Here is a 20,106-nt window from a genome sequence, read left to right as displayed (position 1 = left end):
CTTGATGAAACTGTCATGTCTGTCATTGCCATTTTTCAAATTTACCCTTATTGTTTGAAAATAAATACGTTGTAAAAGAAAAGATTTTTATAATGCGAACTGTGTCTTAGAATTAATATAAATACTAAAAAGTACGCATCTTCTTCAAGAGTGACCTTTTTAAAATTGATGTTTGTCTTACGAAGAAAGTAAACAAGGGGATTCCAGTAAGCGCATTTGTCGCCCAATGAAAAAATACAAATTCATTCGTAAGTACATCTATAAAATGAAGTTAATCATGGCTTAGAGGCTTAGTTTGTTCAGAAACCCCGTAGTGCACGCTTTGCCAAGGTAATTAATTATTCATAAATATTACAATACAACTGCTTTTGTCGGATTTGCTCAGTAAGTAGAACATTATTTATCATTTAAGAATATACATATTTTTCTACTCTACTAGACAATATGTTTTGCTCAAGGAAATGAGAAATAAAATTCCATATTTTACATAGGTAGGTATACCTGAGCTTGCATTCCAAGGCCCCCTAAAATCATTCAAAAATCATGCTTCGAATGACCCCGTTTCCTCCTATCATCATCCGAGGTCCAGACCCCGCCCCCTAATTTGAAATGACGTAATTTATGAATAGCCCCCTACCAATACATTAACAGTCAAAACTTTTTTAAATTTTTTTATCCACGCCAAGCCAAAACAATTTCGTCAAAGCAGTAGTACCACAATCCCGATTCGGGTCGCCTATCTTGGGAACGAAATCATAAAATACCCGATAGTCGGGTTTGTGGCACTGGATGTGTTAACCTAATAACACTCAAATACTCAAAATATTACTTTAGCATTGTAGTAGGTACTCATCTTTCAATACAAGTACAAACTGAAACTTCCATACTGCAGCCACAATAAATTATTTCTAAATTGGATCAAAGCTAAACTTCCTAACATAGATTGTACTATATAGACCAGCGGTGGAACAAAAATGGGTTTTGATAACATTAAAGTTTTTTCTTTTTTGATATGTTATTGTAAGCATGTTAAATAACATTCATGTAAAAAGTTAGAAAATTTTAGGTGGAGCGTTCGGCCATATTTAAATTTTCAATTTTTGCTAAATAACTATGTAAATATAAAATTAAAGTTACAAAAAACTTTAACATATTCAATAACACTTTAATTTATTCACAATATTCGGTTTTTAGAAATCTGGAACAGCTGCTTTCTGGTGAACGTAAAAACAGGAATTATTATGTAAATACTGAATTAGAGTAGCTCATATTGCAAAATTACGATATTATCTATCAACTTAGTATACATGTAAAAAGTTAGAAATGTAGACAATGTGCTTGTCTAGATATTGATTTCTCGTTAAGCAGTATAGCCAATATTGAATTAAAGTTTGTAGAGTTAATATTACACGGTCATAATAAAGATCTTACTTCTCACACAAAAGATTAGAAATATAAAATCACGGCGACACTAAATACTGATACGTAAGTATGCATTCCGAGCTTATATTAAGTTACATTTCAAACGCGCGGCGTTTGCGCGCGCCGCGCTGTGCGCCGTGGCAGGAGGCAGCGATCGACGGTCGCGGGCTAGCGGTTAGCGCGGTGCCCTTAAAAATACGCAAAGCGTTTATAAAATTATTATCAATGGTAAATAGTTATTTTACACAGTACACTAATGGAAACTTACCTTCCCTTATTTATTTCTATATGTACTAGGGATTGCCCGCGGTTTCGTTTACGTAGAATTCGTTATCGTGTTAAGTATAGAAATAATAGATACATTTGAAAATTATTTTACGTGCATTGTCATACAGATAACTACCCTTGTTAAAGTATTCTTCAAATTCAATACACAGGTGTCATTTCAATATAATTTTGCGTAATTTGGCGCTTTTAGGTTATAAATGACTTGCGACATATATTTTTTAAGAGCGATCATCTCCGATAATATTTACTTTATCATAAAATCAATTTCAAACTAACGTTATTCAATATTTATCATTTTAAAGTCAATATTACCAACCAACTGATCCAATTTACCTACGGTAACAACTCAAAATTTGCATCAAATTAAATGCCACTTTTCTTATCCGTTTCGAACAATCAAGACGGCCTTTACGAGCTGATGTGGTGAAAATTTTATTTAACCTTCGTCCCTTGAAACCTTCACTACGCTCAAGGTTCAACTTTACGAACCACTCGCTACGCTCGTGGTCAATTTTAGAATGTTTGAATTTGTGAATGTGCTTCCTGCCTCGCACAGCCAAACTGTGGAATGAACTGTCCGATACGACCTTCAAACCTTCAAAGACCCCCATCTTAAAGGTCGGCAACGCGCTTGCAACCCTTCTGGTGTTGCGGGTGTCCATGGGCGGCGGTAATCGCTAACCACCAGGTGATCCGTCTGCTCGTTTGCCTCCTATTTAATAAAAAAAAATGTTTCGCTTGTTTGGGTACCAATATTAGCACGAGCGGTTAATCAACAACTTTTCCCCTTGTAAAACAAATAAATAAGGTAGGTGAGGTGCAGGCATATGAGGCCCGGCGGGTAACAAGGCCCAGCATTCAAAAATAGCAGTTGCTCCCTATTATTCCCAATTATTCTGAATTTGTACTTGTTGCTAAGAAGGCCCACTGTCAGTGCAGGTAAAAAGGTCTAGTCCCGGGCCTTATTGAACGTATGAGATGAAATATTAGATTAAAATATTTTAAGATAATTTTCAATATTTTTAATCTCTTATTAATAAGGTCGATTTGAAGAAACTTCTATGAAATTATGACTTATAAATAACACTTGCACTGCGTGGGCTGTCAAAATTGCTGCAGACTTTTCTTGGTCTAACTCTAATATTTTTTCACTTGCTTTATTGACCTAAAGACGTTTTAAAGAAACAAAAAGTCTAATAACATTGAGGCACTTATACTTTTTAAAGGCAGTAACTAATTACAAGTGACTTTTTTTTGTTAATACATAGGTAGGTATTTACGATCATCATCATATATTTAAGAGTATGACTCTTGTCGGTGGAGCAATTTCCATGTTTGGCGGTCCTCCGCCTTCTCTTTGACAGCCCGATACGACACGACTTTGATCTTTTCCTTTATTTGATCCATGTACGCTCTCCTTGGTCTTCCCCTCTTCCTGTTTGCTTCAACTTTCCCTTCTATGATATTTTTGATAAATTCGTCGTGTCGTATCAGGTGCCCAAGCATCCTTCCTCTTCTATTGTCTATAGTTCTTAACAAACTCCTCCTCTCTCCTACTACATAGGCCACACTGAATGTTTTGCACTACTGGCCACTGGTAAACATTTAAATTATGAATTGTATATAAAAAAAAAATACAGGCTTTCGATTATGGAATGTGACAAATGTTGGCGACAAATCGATCGTCTTTTGTTTTTAATGGCTTGTCAAAGTAAGTCAGTGCGTTGAACGTGGCTTTAACGCGAAAATATTTTTAGAGCTATGATTTTGTTATGATTTTAAAAGTTCGCTTACTCCGCAAGAGTGTAGTGCTTGCCTTCAAAATGCTTTTGGGATTGAAGCACCACATCTGAGCATCGTGAGGCGTTGGTATGATGAATTTAGTAGAGACAGTATTATTCTAGATAATGATTTTCGTGAAGGTCGACCGTCCACGGCGATCATTCAAGGAAATGTGGCTACTGTGAGACGACTCATTGAAGAAAACCCACGAATCACCTATGACGAAATTTGAGGACAATTAGGGATAGGTATGAGACAAATACAAAAGATTTTACAAGAATATTTAAAAGTCGGGAAGCCTTGTTGTCTTTGGATTCCTCACGAATTAACTTCAGTCCAAGAACAGGTACTTCTTGACTGGTGCCGAGAAATGCTGCGTAAGTATAAGCAAGGAAGTTCAAATGCAGTATATAACATCGTTAGAGGAGATGAAACCTGGATTTATTGCTACGATCCGGAAAAAAGGCATTAGTCCAGTCAATGGGTCTTTCGAAGGTGACAGGAGGCCCATAGAAGTTCAACAAGCCTTGCGTTGCCAAACATTTTGATCGTCTGTTTTTTTTAAACGCGACATTTTTGTACCGTACTTTTAAATAATAAAAGAACGTTAAATACTGAGTAGTACACTACCATTTGTGTGCCCGTATAGCCTAAGCAAATTAGAAAAATCTGCGGAAATAATTCGTGTAGTTCTGAAAATTGGTACATAGTGATGGGTAGGACATCAATTTAAAATGAGTTTGTATGAGTACCTCATTTTCTAAAATGAGGTGTTACAATGTCTTACTTCAAATGAGGTGAGGTACTAGCATATTTTCAGCATCGACTATTCCATTAACTCCAACGGCAACAAAAATATTTAATGTATATACATATTTATGTATTCATCACTTCCTTTATAAATAAATAAGTAGTAATATTTCATTGGAGTGCAATTCTGGAGGTTAAGAATAGAACTTTTAGGAGAAAGATAATTTTAGAATCAAACTAAGAACATAAAGTACCTAACTTAATTTGCTGCTTTTATGAAACTTGTTCTAATGTAGCTCTTTTTTATTGTTAGATTGTTTAGACCTCCTCCTTGCTACTTGATATAATTTTAAGTATAATAATCACTAGCGACCCGCCCCAGCTTCGCACGGGTTAGCAAATTATACACCTAAACCTTCCTCAAGAATCACTCTTTTGATAGGTGAAAACCACATGAAAATCCGTCCAGTAGTTTTTAAGTTTATCGCGAACATACAAACAAACCCACAAACAGACAGACGCGGCGGGGGACTTTGTTTTATAATATGTAGTGATATATTTCATAAGTGCCTATTAACCATAAAACTACCACAATTTTTAACAAACTAAGGAGAACAAATTCAATATTTTCACAATCATTATTATATAGAAGTGACTAACTTACCACCTATAATTTAACAGTAATATCATCAATATGATAATAAACATAAACAAAGCACCATTCGAGCCGGCCGCACCGTCTACATTTACACTTCATTTTTTCATGCAAAAGGCACCAAGGAAGATCCGCGGGTATATTTACTGGCGAAAACTATGTCCATATTTTGTTATGATTATAAGAATTATTACTAGGTATTAGGTATTAGAGAACTAAAATTAGCTCTAGAGAACTAGAACGAAGTACGGACAAAATAAATATAAATATGTCATAATCATAACTTGTCAGTTCGAACTTCGAAGACGTTTACAAAGAATGTTAATAAAAAGTATTGCAAATTTAAATCGGTATAATTTACATCTACATGTTTATTTTACCTATGCAAATTATACTTACTTTTTATTTAATAAACTTGAAACTTATTGAAATTATCATAAATTGTGTACGCTACCGTATTATATTTCAATAATATTTTAGTCACTTAAAGGATTTCTGTTTCTAACCAAGCTTCGTAAATGCCCGCCTGGTATACAGAGGGCGTACCGCGAACCAAGTTCGTCATGTTGCCTCCCTGTCACACTTACGTACGAATTTACAAGTGCGACAGAGAAGCAACACGTCGAAATTCGTTTTGAAGATTGATTTATCGCGCCATTTTGACACGTAAGTTAGGATCAAAAAGGCGTAAGATGTATGAAAGCTTGCAGCGCTTACGCTTGTTGTCTTTCGTGTTTAATTTTTAACGTATTTTCGGTGGTGACGCGAGGCGATATTGAAGTACGGCGCGTGTCTGTCTCACTCCCTCTTTGGATATTTCTAATTCGTTGTTTCATTTTGAGGTATTCATGTCACAAAGAGCCGGTGAGCGGTACAAACTCAACGCTTTTCTCGGTGGACCTTTTGTCGTTGCAATAAGGTTTGTAGTTCGGCAGTTGACAGTGTGGACCATTACGTCCATTACTCGTTTCTTCATTTGAGTTTCGAGTGTCGGCGAGCGGGTGAGGGGTGAGCACCTCGAGCGCCTCGCGCGATCCAGGGACTCTTTTGCGAGGTTATGAGGACCGTATGAGTTTTCAGGGTCGCGAGTGAAATTGAAAGGATAAGAGTTTTTTGAAATTTGAAGTGTGTGAATGATTTGTGTGGCAAGAGGTGTTTGTGATGCGCGCGAGTAAATGAGTAAAATGAATAGAGGTGTGATGTAACACATTTTTGCGGTATGAAGTACTGCGACAAATTAACAAAATGAGCGGTACAAATGAGGTGCTTCACGAGTGAGCGACTCAACACTATTGGTACAGGTATACCTTGTGGTGTCCAGATAAACATACTAAAAGTCCTCGAGGGTAGGGGGTGTGCTGGGGATGTAGAGGGGGGTTGAAGGTACTTTTTTTCATATTTTTGCTCATATCTCGAATATCTGTACGAATAGCATTATAATTACTTAAGACAAAAGTTTTAACATACAATTTACTACAAATTTGGTTATGTTTATTTTTACTCTGCGATCAATACTTTAGGGGCTACAGGCTGTTAAAGTTAAATAAGTAATAAAAAATAGACGGTTTAAGAAAACGTCGTTTTTTTGTAATTGTTCATCACAAATAAAAAAATTAGCTTAGAGTAAGCAAGCTAAGCAACCTGCTGATAAAATATAAAAAAATAGGCCATATGCATGTCGGGCCATGCTCAGTGTAGGGTTCCGTAGTTACCCGTCTGTCAAAATAGACTATTTGCCATAACTCAAAAACAGCTTTACCGATTAGGTTCGCTATATTTTTCCTTGAAAGTATTTACTAAGTTATGTTTTCACGATTTTTTTCATATTTTTTGGACCCATGGTTCAAAAGTTAGGGGAACTAAGGGGTAAATCACAACTTTTTTTCTTTCAGATCGATTATTTCTGAAAATGTTAAGTTGATCAAAAAATGGTTCTTGAAGACCCTTATTCGTTTTAAAAGACCTATCCAACGACACCCCACACTATAGGGTGGAAGCGAAAAAAAATTTCATCCCCACTTTAATGTAGGGCAACCACCATAATTTTTTTTTCTAGTTTTCATGTTTAAATTTGACACTAATATATAAATCAGTTACGCTGACAAAGTTGTAAAATATAAATTAGAAAAAATATTTTTGTAGGGTGGCTGCCGTACATTAAAAAGGGGATGAAATTTTTTTTCGCTTCCACCCTATAGTGTGGGATGTCGTTGGATAGGTCTTTTAAAACGAATACGGGTCTTTGAGAACCATTTTTTGATCTGCTTAATATTTTCGGAAATAATCGATCTGAAAGAAAAAAAGTTGTGTTTTCCACTTTAGTTCCCCTAACATTTGAACCATGGGTCCAAAAAATATGAAAAAAATCGTGAAAGTAAAGCTTAGTAAAGACTTTCAGAGAAAAATATAGCGAACCTGATTAGGTTTGCTATATGAACTGAAGGAAACTCAAAAACTGCTTAATCGATTGATTAAGCAGTTTTTGAGTTTTTACAAATAGTCTATTTTGACGGACGGGTAACTACGGAACCCTACACTGAGCATGACCCGACATGCTCTTGGCCGGTTTTTTTATATTTTATCAGCAGGTTGCTTAGCTTGCTTATTCTCAATTAAAATTTTTATTTATGATGAACAATTATGAAAATACGACGTTTTTTTAAACCGTCTATTTTTTATCTCTTATTTAACTTTAACAGCCTGTAGCTCCTAAAGTATTGATCGCAGAGTAAAAATTAACATAACCAAATTTGTAGTAAATTTTATGTTAAAACTTTTGTCCGAAGTAATTATAATGCAATTCGTACACATTTTCGAGATATGAGCAAAAATATGAAAAAAGGTACCTTCAACCCCCCTCTACACCCCCAGCACACCCCCTACCCTCGAGGACTTTTAGTATGTTTATCTAGACACCACAAGGTATGCCTGTACCAATTTTCAAAACTACACGAATTATTTCCGCAGCTTGCCCAAATTCGGCTTAATTTGACGTGGCTAGTAGTCATTGAAAAAGACCGCGAGAGACGACCGAAAAGCCGCATCCTCCTGCGTCATAATAATGCGTCCACCGATACCGCAATAAAGGCAAAAACATTTTTTAATTACGAAAACGTGGAAAATGTCTCTTATACGGATTATAATCCAGACATTGCACCCTGTGACTTCTATCTATTTCCCAAAATTAAGGATTTAATTTGGGGTTTGACATTTAAGACCCCGGATAAGGCAGTTACTACGTTTCATCACCACGTCGAAAACATGCAGTCAAGTGATTGGGCCTCATGCTTCCAAAAATGGTCCGAGCGAGTGAATATGTGCATAGAATGTAAAGGGAAACATTTTGAGAAGCAATAAATGTATTATTATGGTTATAAATGGTTTTATTCAAAAGTTACGCAAAACTTTCAGTGTGGCCCTCGTATGCGTAAAACCTCTTCGTTAGTTTTCTTTTCTTTTACGATAGAATTGCGAAAAATAGATATTTTGCAACGAGTGACGAATTTTAAAACACGGTCAAAGGGAGTGTTTTAACGTGCTTATTATAGCACCAGTGTCGTAATGTAGCACCAGATGTACTGATAATACTTACTGTTACGAATAAATATTTATACTGTAAAAAAATATCCCACCAAACACATTTTCATGTAAATTTTATTGCTAAGACGAAACCATAAGACTCGCACTGTCAAAAAGTTGTCAGATCTCTTGTCGAGCCAAGCTTCAAACTCTACAAGCCCTAACTTCACTAACTCTACACCTTAGTCAAAATATGTGGCTTGGCTGTTTTGCTACCGCCACATGGGCATAAGGTGAAAAATTTATTAAATTCATTATTTTTAGGGTTCCGTACCTCAAAAGGAAAAATACTGAACCCTTATAGGATCACTCGTGTGTCTGGCTGTTCGTCTGTCACAGCCTATTCGCTCCGCAACTACTGCACCAATAAGTTGAAATTTGGTATACACATGTAAGTCTATAGCCCAAGGACATACATGTAAAGTAAATAATAGAAATTCAAATAAAGGGGTTACTTTTGAGATGAATGATAAATAGAAGAAAAAAAAACTATATCTTGTTATAATTAATATAAGAGAATTAGAATAAGAATTAATATAAGAGAATTTTGTTAGAATTTTAATTAGTATAAGATAGATATGTATATTATCATGTTATTTTCTCGAACTCCCCATCGGCATACAAACCTCCTCAAGGTTTTGCCCACGATGGGTCTTGTAATAATAATGTACTTTCTACATGACATTAAAGCTCTCCAAGGGGCCTCTACGTGTTGGATCTATATCCCTACGCAAGCCTATCAAAAGACCGGGATTTGTAGGCCCGTGAATTCCAAAATGTACTTTATTTAGCTTATTGTTCAATAAATTAAAAAAAGAATATATATATATATATATATATATATATATATATATATATATCAAATGAAGGGGCTCATTGTAAGAATCTCAGATATATTTTTTCATAATTTTAAAATAAATAGTTCAGAAGTTATTTAAGAAAATACGCAAAAATGACAATTCTCCTCCCCCCTTATCTCCGAAACTACTGGGTCTAAAATTATGAAAAAAATACACATATTAGCTCTTTTCCTATAGATGACAGGAAAACCTATTAGAAATGTGCAGTCAAGCGTGAGTCGGACTTAAGTACCTAGTTTTCCGATCCCTACGGGTTTTTTTAAAGACATTTTACTCACTTTTCTCTAAAAAAAATATATTGTTAAAAATTGTGTAATGTACAGAACCCTTGGAACGCGAGTGCGACTCGCATTTGGGCGGTTTTTGTATTATACTTACATACAATAGTTCTTGTAGAAACGAAACGGCCAAGCCACACACTTTTGGTGTAGAGCTAGTAAAGTTAGAGGGCTTGTAGAGTTAGAAGCTTGGCAAGAGATCTGATAACTTTTTGACAGTGCGAGCCTTATGGTTTCGTTTGGGCAACATTTTACATCAAAATGTTTTTGATGGGATTTCACTTCTTTTTGTAAGTTGTTTATGACAATCTTCCATCCCCTAATTTAAAGGGTTGGGGGTGATTTACTATTAAAAATCCTGAAATAAGTATCTGGGGGCATCTGTTACACAATGTACTTCTTACTGATTCCCCATATAAACCCTTCACCCCGTAAGGGTAAACTTTGGGGTTGAAATCTGCCTTCACCCCGTAAGGGTAAACTTTGAGGTTGAAATCTATTCTATATCCTTCCCCATAACAATACCTATCTACATACCAAATTTCAACTAAATCGGTTCAGCGATTATTGATTCCCCATACAAAATGAAACCCCATCTTCATTCCCTTAGGGATAATTTTTTTTTTGAATTTATTTGTTGTTTGTGTACTAAAACTATCTTACATACCAAATTTCAGCTTCTTAGAGGACTTCAGGAAGTACCCGGTATTGATGATCATCAAGTGAGTGAGTCAGTGACGAAATCGAAGTTTTTAGATATGAATAAAATCTAAAGTATAAGAGCTATGCAATTGATATGCTTAATAAGTCCGAGAACTTTGTTTAACTGGTATAATCCAACCCCAAGTTATGAGGGTTCCAAAAAACGACGAAGCGCTTCGAGAAAAGGTAGATAGTGCCCTTGCGCTTTTCTCGTCTTGGCCGGGGCACTGCCGTGCCCCCAGATGTTAAAAGATGAGACTACTGTAACTAATAAAGATTTATGTTTAGTTACCTACTATTTTCGCGTAAACTAGACAATTTTTATATCTTTAGTTATTAAGACCCAAAATAATTATTTTTACTTATTATAAATAAATCCTCCTGTTATGAAGTATCAAATATTGTTATTTGTATATGTATAACTCTTAAGTTAAAAACTGTCACATGTCAAAATGATTATTTTTTGCGGGATTAAGTAATACACTGGTAGTGTTCAATAAGGCCCATGACTGGACTTTTATAAAAGGTATATTTTCCAAGAGTATCGTAATATTTTTATAACTATTTTGGTATAATGAAGAAACTTAAATAAATGAGAAACCTATTTGAGTGAGTTTTTCATACTTCATATCCTGTTTATTAAAAAAAAAACCATTTTAATTTAAGGTGGGCTGTATATAGGCATATACGGCCCACACGGAATATACAATAAGGTAAGTGAGGCCACTTACCTTATTGTATATTCAGGATGTATACCGTGTAATATTGAGCAGTTGGTTTATAATATACATATTATGATATTGACGTTGAATAGGACAGGACATGACAATAGGAACCAGAAATAGGTATAGTTGGTCAAACCAATTTGTCAGTAAATAAAAACAAAAAACTATATTCATCCTTTTCTTTTGGGTGCTAGTACTAGTGTACGTCAAAGATAGTATGATGATTCTCCCTGTCTATGTTTGAAATGAAACAGTCCTTTGACAAACTATGTTAGTAAAAAATAGTTGTGAATATCTTGTACATTTTTATTACAATATTAGTCAAGATAATGAAATATAGCTGGTCAAGCAAATCTTGTCACTAAAAAAAGGCGCGAAATTCAAATTTTCTATGGAACGATATCCCTTCGCGCCTACATTTTTCAAATTTGCCGCCTCTTTCTACTGACAAGATCTGATTGATCAGCTGTAGGTATTTTTACTTAATAAGATATTTTAATTTCACGTAATGTCCGCATCTAATTTATATATGTGCACGGTAAACAAACAAATGAATGATAAGAAAAGACAGACAGTGTTACTGAGCGGGAGGTGGGGCGAGGGGCGAGGTATAGGTAGGCTATGATAGGCCCTCGAGCGCCGCGCCGGCGACTGACGGACCAGCGCGGCGTATGTATGAATTTCGCGCCTTTTTAACTAGATTTTACTATTACAATGCAAGCTACACACAGAAATTTCTTACTTTCCATAATATGGCTGCGTATATTATTTTATAGTACTAGACTTATTTTTACAGACTCTAATTCAATATTAGATCTTATAGGACAAAAAACGCATATTAATTCTAAAGCATATATCTTATTCTTCTAGCTTTTTAGCTTGCCTATTAACTTATAAATTTAGATATGTTGTTGTGGATTTATTAAACTTTAATTCAATATCGACAAAATAATAAGCTAATTGTAGTTTGACAAAGAAGCACGTTAAAAAAAATTCTAATAATTTTACATTATAAAGCGTCATACATATTATAAACAATGGAACTTAAACATTGCACTTTAATTCAATATTAAAAAATCATAACTAAAAATATATAAATACCTAATTTATATCTAACGCTCGTTCTAACTTTTCATCATATATAGCATATATGCTTAAAAATATGTCCTATGTCAGATAAGTATCACTTTTTCAACTTTAGAATTATCAAAACTTTTAGTGCAAAAATCCGGTCCCACTATTGAGCTAATAGGCTAAAAGCATAACTTGCTCAATATCCTGTTGAACCATTGTAGTTCTTAATCCAAAGAACTAAAGTCTATATTTAAATGAACTTATTACATTGTTGATAAATGAGCTCAAATACAAACTGTTGAGTCAGTAAGGGACTTTGTTTTGCCTGAGTGGGTGCTTATCAAGACTCATTACTTAATGTGATTTTAATTATTTTTAGTTTTACTACATGTTTACAAAATGAAGGTTAGTTTAGTTTATAATGCAGAGGTGTTGTGACCTTATCCTGTTTTAAATTTGGTATGTTTAATTGTGTTTCTATAAATATAAAGTGTCACCAAATAATTTTGTGTGTGTCAGCATAAAATATTTTTGTTTGGGTCATTTTCATTACTTTAACCATCATCTATCTCTGACATTGTGTGAAATATTATTGCTATACTTTCATGTTGGAATGAAAATACCAATTTTTGTAGAAAAGGTAAAATAGAATAAAATCAGTGTCTTGAATTTGGTGAGAAACTTCAGGGAAACACTTGAATTCTCAACTTGGGGATAAATACTAGACCATAGACCGCCTAGCCTAGCATGACTTCGTGTGCAACTCCATATAGCGTGACTTAAAGTAAGGAGTCGCGCGCGACATCGCAAGTAATGCTAGGCGGTCTGAGTAGAGTATTATTAATCCTATTGATATTTTATCCTTTTTTTCCATTTGACCTTAATTAAAAAAAAAAACAACAGGTGAACATGTCTTCAGTGTTTAGTAAAAACTCGATACTGACGGGGTGTGTGGATTACTTCTGCTTGGCCTGCGAGTCCCAGCTCCGGAGTGATGAGGATGCTATCCAGCACATCGGCAAACCCATACACAAGAAGAACCTGGATGCCACCAGCTTTCTGGACAAGCATAAGGATGACCGTGTTAGAAAGGTATGTTTCTACATGTGTACTACATTGTTTAATAAAAATAATAAGATAGACTGGCATGCAGCTAGTCTTAGATATTTTGATTTTAGTGACAGATATCAGATATCGAAGACTAGATTGTCACGAAAATCAAAATAAGACTATTGTGGAAAAGGCCTTCAAACCTAAGCTGTTCCATAGACTTTACAAAGCTAATGCATTGCAATGAAAACATAATTATTCTTAAAAAGATTGTCACTCTTCTGTAGGTATTTCTATTTTTAATGCATTATTGATTCTGATTATAACAAATACCCTCTATGTTTTAAACATTAGGTATGTTCTTATATAAATAAAAATGATAAGATATGATGTCCGGAACTGATACAAATAATCAATGTAAACAATACTATCTTACTATAAATGTAAGTCATAAAAGGCGGACTTATTGCCGTGATTGTGGCGTTCTCTGCCTACATACGAACCTTCGCTGTTAGGTACAGTCGACGTCAAAGATATGTTTACACTTTTAGCCTTATTACAATGGAGTAAGGTGCAAAAGTGTAAACATATTTTTGACGTCGACTGTACATTTATCGGAGGCTAGCCCTGATGCCTATTTTGTCATGGTCTCAATCGATTCTGTTTTTATAGGAAAAATCTGAAATGAGAATTGTTGTTAGATATTTTAGTTTCTTCGTCTATAGTAGTTTTTTTTTTGCATTTGAAGAAAAGGTAAACAGCCTTGACGTGTTTTTTATTGCAAAACACTTTTAAAAATAAGTCACGGCAAATATGCAACAATTATGAATCATATACGATTATTTACATTCTTTTGCTTTCGTAAGTAACAGTTACTGATTTTTAAAAAGCGTTTTTCAATTAAACACGTCAAGATCGCAGTCTTTTTCTAATGCTAAAAAAACGAACTATAATAAAAGCTCATGCGCTGTGACATTGTAACTCATGTTTGTGTACTTCCGAATACACATTTAATATATATAAACAGGATGAAATAAGGGCATAAATACGTGGGCCGTACTGAAAGTTTATGGATTCTGATATATGAGACGACTTATTTTTTCTAAGTGGCCAGTTCCAGGAATTTTCAGTGTGCCCTAAGTATACACCGTGTTTTTATTGAATTCCGTTAACTTCGGGGTATGGTTAAGTACGTTTAAGAGAAGTAAACGGCATAGTTAATTTACAAAAAAAAAATGTATGTTTTCTTTTTTGGATTTTTTTTTGTTTAAAAAGTAATTAAATGTTGCATATAGCGTTGTTGTAACACGGGCATTACATTTAACTCAACCAAACAATTGAAATCTGTGACATATCAATGTCATTTCATACATCAATCGACCGAGATGTACTTAAGTTTAGTAGCAAATGTATGAATTCGTTCTAAATACTAATCAATATGTAAACCGGCCCTAAGGCAAGTGTACACGCTTGTAGAGGCCTTATAGGAAAAAAATAAATTATTGATTATCTCCGAAATGGACTTAATTAGAACATCGGTGTCTTTGTGAAAGTTACTTGATTTAAGCTCAGGAATGCACCCTTGAAATTAACGGAAATCAAAAAAAACACGCTGTATTAAATAAAATGCTTCAGGTCAAGAAAGGCTACTACTGCGAGTACTGCAACGTGTTCATGCGAACTGCCGCCAAAGTGGGCCCCCATGTGGCGGAGCCCACGCACCGAGAGAACAAGTCCGCGCGACCGTTGAGGAGAGAGGGTAAGCGACTCATATTACTTAGGCCCACTTGCACCATCCCACTAACTCGGGGTTAAGCGGTTAAACCGTTAACCTAGTGTCAAATTGTATGAGTAACCATGGCAACTCCAGGTTTAACCGGTTAACACCGGGTTAGTGGGATGGTGCAAGTGGCGCTTATAAGAGTAAACTAGTGGCTCTGTGAGCTGTAGACTTCGCGAACCCCCGTCCCGCCGTATTGGAAAATTCCTAAAACTGTTTCGACAACAAATCTAAGCAGCCGAGTACACACAGATCGAGCATACGCGCGTAGCAATTTATTCGCGTACAAAACGGCCAGTGTACTCTATACACGTCTACAACTCTACACTAAGGGCATACCGCGAACCACTATCGACGTGTTGCCTCCCTGTCACACTTACGTACGAATTTACAAGTGCGACAGAGAGGCAACACGTCTAACGTGGTTCGCGGTAGGGAGACAGAGGCATTATTGGAGCACAACTACAAGGAACACTGTCTCTGTTTTCTCATGTGTATTGTTGTTTGGGGGACTCCACACTCGCAGAACGTATCACCTTGTCGCCCAATTTCCCATCTCAGGAGGTTAACTTTTCCGACCAACTCCCGTCCTAATGGTCGGTGTCACCGTTAAAGTGTTTGCTAAATTTCAATGTATGGGAATTTTCATAGTTCTCTGCCGAGTGATGTTGATCAGTCTGTCTAAAGTGGTTGGTGCAACTGGCCCTAAGTCTGTTAAGGGCTTTCCATATCGCCCACTCCACTCCCTCTCTTCTCTCTCCCTCTCCCCTTGGCGGTAGGTATTCCGCAGCTGTATTTCTAACGACTGTTATTTTTACAGGCAACGGCGTGTTAGCGTTCGACAGCGTGTTGATCAACGAGAACGCGTGGCACGGCCTCATCGACGACACGTGTGCGGTCTGCGACGCCGAGTTCGACAACGCACAGATACATCGGACTGACACCTGGCACGCTCTCAATCTGGTGTTAATAGAGATTGAAATAGGCGAGGGAAATAATGTTTATAGAAAGGTAAGAATAAAGTAAACTTTCGTCACTATGAACATCTGCATCATTGAGTTAATGACCAAAAAGATAATCATTCATCACTTTACCTTTCACTTTTTCACTGATGGGTTATATTTATCATCATTTACTCATTAAGTCTCTGTTAATTAATCCGTTTCTACCTTAAGAATAAAACCGGTTTCCTAAATACAATTACCGGTATTTAGGAAACCGGTTTTATTCTTTTATTGCCACTTATTAACCGTTAAGTGGTTTTGAGTGCAATATTAAATTATCACTAACAAATACTTAACCTAATTATTATACATTTTAGAAATATTGTTTTTAGGTTGACGAGTCCACATTCCAATGCTTGACGTGCAACATGGTTTGCGCTCAAAACACAATGGCGGAGCATTTTGAAGACGCCGATCACAAGAAACTGTACCAACAGTGCTCTGTATCTGCCAAAACAAAATACGATGAGAAGCAAAACGGTACAGAAACGGCAAAAAATGAAGCGGCGAGTAAATCCTCGGAAAAAGATGTAAAGCAAGAAAAATCACAAAAGACAGCTGAGAAAGAAACAGCAAAGGATGATAAACCTAGCATATCTCCTGAAAGTCCTCCAACGAAAAAGTCAAGGAAATCGCCTGAAAAACAATCTAAAGAGGAACCTAAGAAAACAGAAGTAGAAGTAGAAAATAAGTCCGAAGTAAAAGAATCCGAAAAGAAGGAAATAAAGACGGCTGAAGTTGCAAAGAAGGAAGATAAAAAACCAGGAAAAGGAGGCAAGGATGCGCTTGGCAAAACCGATAGAGACATTGTCAAAGGATTAGGAGCCGTGAACTATATCACCAGAGATGTCTGCGGCAAGCAATGGTGCATCCTCTGCGACTGGGCCATGGATGACAGCGCTGTCAAAGGTCACATCGAAAGCAGACATCACCAAACCTTACTCAAAATGCACAAAGAGAGACAAGCTTGGAATCAAAACGGTGAACTCGAAAATGGCGAAGATCCGAATGAAAACATGAGCAGAATCTCTGATTCCGCAAGTGAGTTTCAGAAGAATGATATCAAGCTGGATTTGATCGACGGAGGGGCGTACTGTAGGAAATGCTCGAAGAATATTGACTTCGATTATGACGTGATTAAAGATCATATAGAAGAGCATAAGAAGAAAACTGCCAAAGAAGCCAGAGAAGTAAAAGAGGTGAGACCATTCCCAACTGGAAGTGAAACGAAATCGGCAACGAACCTCTTTACGGCCCCCGTTCACAAGAACGACCCTAAACCGAAGCAGGAAAAAAGAGAATCACGAGCATCGTCAGTAGCGTCCAATCGCGAAGAAGACGAAGTGGACGCATTCGCAAAACAGCACAACTTGACACACAACATTGGCAACAGCAATGTATTCTGCCGCCTCTGCGTGACCAAAATACCGGCTTCAATGAAAAACATGAGGGAGCACATAAACGGAACAGGACACAAGAGTAAAATCGCCAAAACGACCGTCAAATCAACGGTCAACGCGCCCACTATGACGCCTTCCCATGTCTTCATAGACAGTGTTATAACTGTTGAAAACATGTTCTCGAAAGACATTGTGATAAATGAGAAGTATGTGGTGAATATACTGAGTTTTCTGATGATCACGAAGAATGGGGCGAAGCTGAGGTGCCAGGCTTGCGAGGTGAATGTCGCCATGTCGGAGATAGACAGGCATAAGAACACGCCGAAACATGAGAGGACAATGAACGAGGCTATGGTCGCTTCGTCAGAGGATTCGGAATTCATTAGAGAGGTATTTTGAAATGCTTTTTCATTTTGACTTTGTGAATGTGATTTCGTCCTGATTCATTTCAAATACACCACCGCAATTTATTATTTTAAATGAAAACTAACCGGTTATTTATACCGGTTTACTTAGGTTAAGACATTTGTGTCAATAACCCGTACATTAAAAATAGTACTTTCAGCGCATATGACACGGCGGGAAGAAGTTGATAACTCGAGATATTCTATTGAAGAAATTTGAACTTAAAATGACATAAGGTTCCAATTTCTTGAATTTTTTCCCGCCAGTTATCATCCTCTTCCCGCTGTGTACGGACTTTTAGTGACTTCCTTAAGACGTTTTTAACCGGTTTTAATAGATCCGTATTTGAAGACCTTTTTAACCGGTTTTACGTTCCAGATCCGTGCGAACCTGTTCCACTGCGGGTACTGCAACCAGCTGGAGGCCACGTGGCCCACCATGGACGCTCACCTCAAGAGCACTGCGCACCGTGAAGCTAAGGTTCCTTTTCTACATTTATCTAATTTACCTGGCCCTGATTTACGACTCTTAGTAGCGCGAGAAACTGTATATTAATATCTCTGAAGTAAGCTTTTAAATGGCGTTTCGATTATGACCCAATTTTTTAAATGAAAACAACCAATTCAAAAATTGGGTCCAAACACTATTGGGAACGCCATTGCTCATTGGGGTTTGGTTCGGTAGAAACAGAAATAAAAGGTTATTAGTTTATTGATATGGAAAGGCTAATTGCCTTTCTCGCTCTCTTATCGCATGGCATCTGGAAAAGCGCATAAAATTTCACCAGCTATACCGAGCCGGTGCTTAACACGATAAGTGCTTGAAAATGGAGATCTAGGTTCTCTAAAACATTTCGCGCGAGTTACTCTGGCAAGCAGGCTTTGATAGCAAGAAGGCGGTGAACTAGAAAATGTAGGTTTTTTTTTATGCCAAAGCCGACTTGCCAGAGTATAAGGCCCCCCCCCCCCCCACATCTAGCGTCTTTCGAGCGTCGGCGTCTACAACTCTATGGCCGCTGCCGACGCCACGTCGACGCAACTGCGCAGCGACGTCATTTTCCATAGCGCTGACCAGACGCTGACAGACGCCGACTCTCGAAAGACGCTAGATGTGGGGGGGCCCTAAAAATGAGTTATGTTTGTTTCCCAGACGTCGGCGTCATGGCGCTTGCACGAGTACGTGCCGATGATCGCGCAGCACAAGATGCGCCAGCGCATGCAGCTCGACTTCTTCACCAGGATGCTCGTGGGACACATGTTCGGAGACGACTCGGACGACTAAACACGTCATACTGTTAGGGCCACACCACACTAGCGTCTCCCGGAGCATTCCAATAAAATATCTACCGTTTGTCCCGTACAAACGCGAATTTTCTGAAGATTTGCAAGTTAAGAGTTTCCTTTTCTATGACAAATGGCCGAAAATATGCACAAATAAATAATCGCCTGCTTTAAATTACGAAAAAAAGTCGCAACACGGGAAATTAAATTCGTTTGTACGGGATAGCCCGTGGAATGGCTCCGAGCGTCGGCGTCTAGTCGTATGGCTGCTGGGCTATAACCGCGAAAATCGATTGCGGGGATTTTTCTCTGTCACTAATTACGCCTTCATTGGAGTAAAAGAGAAAGATCCCCGCAATTTGCGAATTTCGGTTTTCGCGGTAACCGCTCTGCTCGACGCAACGTTGGCGCAACTGAGGTCCTACCGTCAACCACGTCCGACGTGTTGCCTCTCTGTCGCACTTGTAAACTCGTACGTGTGACAGGGAGGCAACACGTCGAACGTGGTTCGCGGTAGGCCCTTTGCACAGCGACGTCATTCTCCATAGCGCTGACTAGACGCCGACGGTCAAAAAATGCTAGTGTGGAGCTCTTAAATGCCGATTATGATCGACGAAGTTTGTCTCTAAAGCTACATGTAGAGAAACCGGTGTGTTTTGTAACTAAAATACTCGTTTATCTATTAACCGGTTCGATATTTTTATTTAAAGCAAAAATGCAGATGACTAGAGATCGAAACCGTATGTTTTTTTTAATTTGAAATATCCGTTAATCAATTAACCGGTTCAGACACCTAGTTACTTAAACCCGTAGTTAGAATAAAAGTTTTCATTTTTTTACCGGTTACCATATACCGGTTGCCGAAAAATTTCTCCTTTTTCTTGATTTACCGGTTAATGAATAACAGTAATCCATTGTATAGACTGAATTATGTGCCAATCTAAAACCGGTTCCAAATTACCTACGTACCTACTGTAAGATTTAAAATCGGTAATTTTAGTTTTACGATTCAACTGATTAACGTTAAGTGTAGTACATATTATAGATTTAAGTCGTCTATGTTTTGTAACGT

At 37.0% G+C, this 20,106-nt stretch overlaps 2 protein-coding genes across 4 annotated transcripts in view; one reads left to right on the top strand and one right to left on the bottom strand.

Moving 5' to 3' along the window:
• LOC134675171 (protein phosphatase PP2A 55 kDa regulatory subunit) overlaps positions 1–20,106 on the bottom strand; it is a 228,153-nt gene that overhangs the window by 81,102 nt on the left and 126,945 nt on the right. The gene's annotated exons all lie outside the window — the stretch shown is intronic.
• On the top strand, positions 140–19,050 carry LOC134675152 (uncharacterized). Of its 3 annotated transcripts, none has more exons than XM_063533324.1 (7): positions 140–248; positions 13,019–13,207; positions 14,801–14,924; positions 15,766–15,956; positions 16,282–17,739; positions 18,133–18,234; positions 18,904–19,050. In XM_063533324.1, exons 2-7 carry the CDS (start codon positions 13,025–13,027, stop codon positions 19,033–19,035), a joined length of 2,190 nt encoding a protein of 729 aa, XP_063389394.1. In that variant the 5' UTR covers positions 140–248; positions 13,019–13,024; the 3' UTR covers positions 19,036–19,050. The 3 variants fall into 3 exon arrangements, with proteins under 3 accessions (XP_063389394.1, XP_063389396.1, XP_063389395.1); XM_063533326.1 differs by having other exon boundaries at positions 152–170; XM_063533325.1 differs by lacking the exon at positions 140–248 and adding an exon at positions 12,545–12,574.

Source organism: Cydia fagiglandana, chromosome 21 (assembly GCF_963556715.1).
Source record: "Cydia fagiglandana chromosome 21, ilCydFagi1.1, whole genome shotgun sequence".
Lineage (NCBI taxonomy): Eukaryota > Metazoa > Arthropoda > Insecta > Lepidoptera > Tortricidae > Cydia > Cydia fagiglandana.
This window is presented reverse-complemented; position numbering and strand designations above follow the sequence as displayed.

What these genes read in the sequence shown, in the direction of transcription:
- LOC134675152 (XM_063533324.1), top strand. Translation starts at nt 13,025, where the DNA reads ATGTCTTCAGTGTTTAGTAAAAACTCGATACTGACGGGGTGTGTGGAT. An exon ending in GAAATAATGTTTATAGAAAG is followed by an intron (nt 15,957 to 16,281) that starts GTAAGAATAAAG and finishes TATTGTTTTTAG; the next exon opens with GTTGACGAGTCCACATTCCA. An exon ending in CTGCGCACCGTGAAGCTAAG is followed by an intron (nt 18,235 to 18,903) that starts GTTCCTTTTCTA and finishes TTTGTTTCCCAG; the next exon opens with ACGTCGGCGTCATGGCGCTT.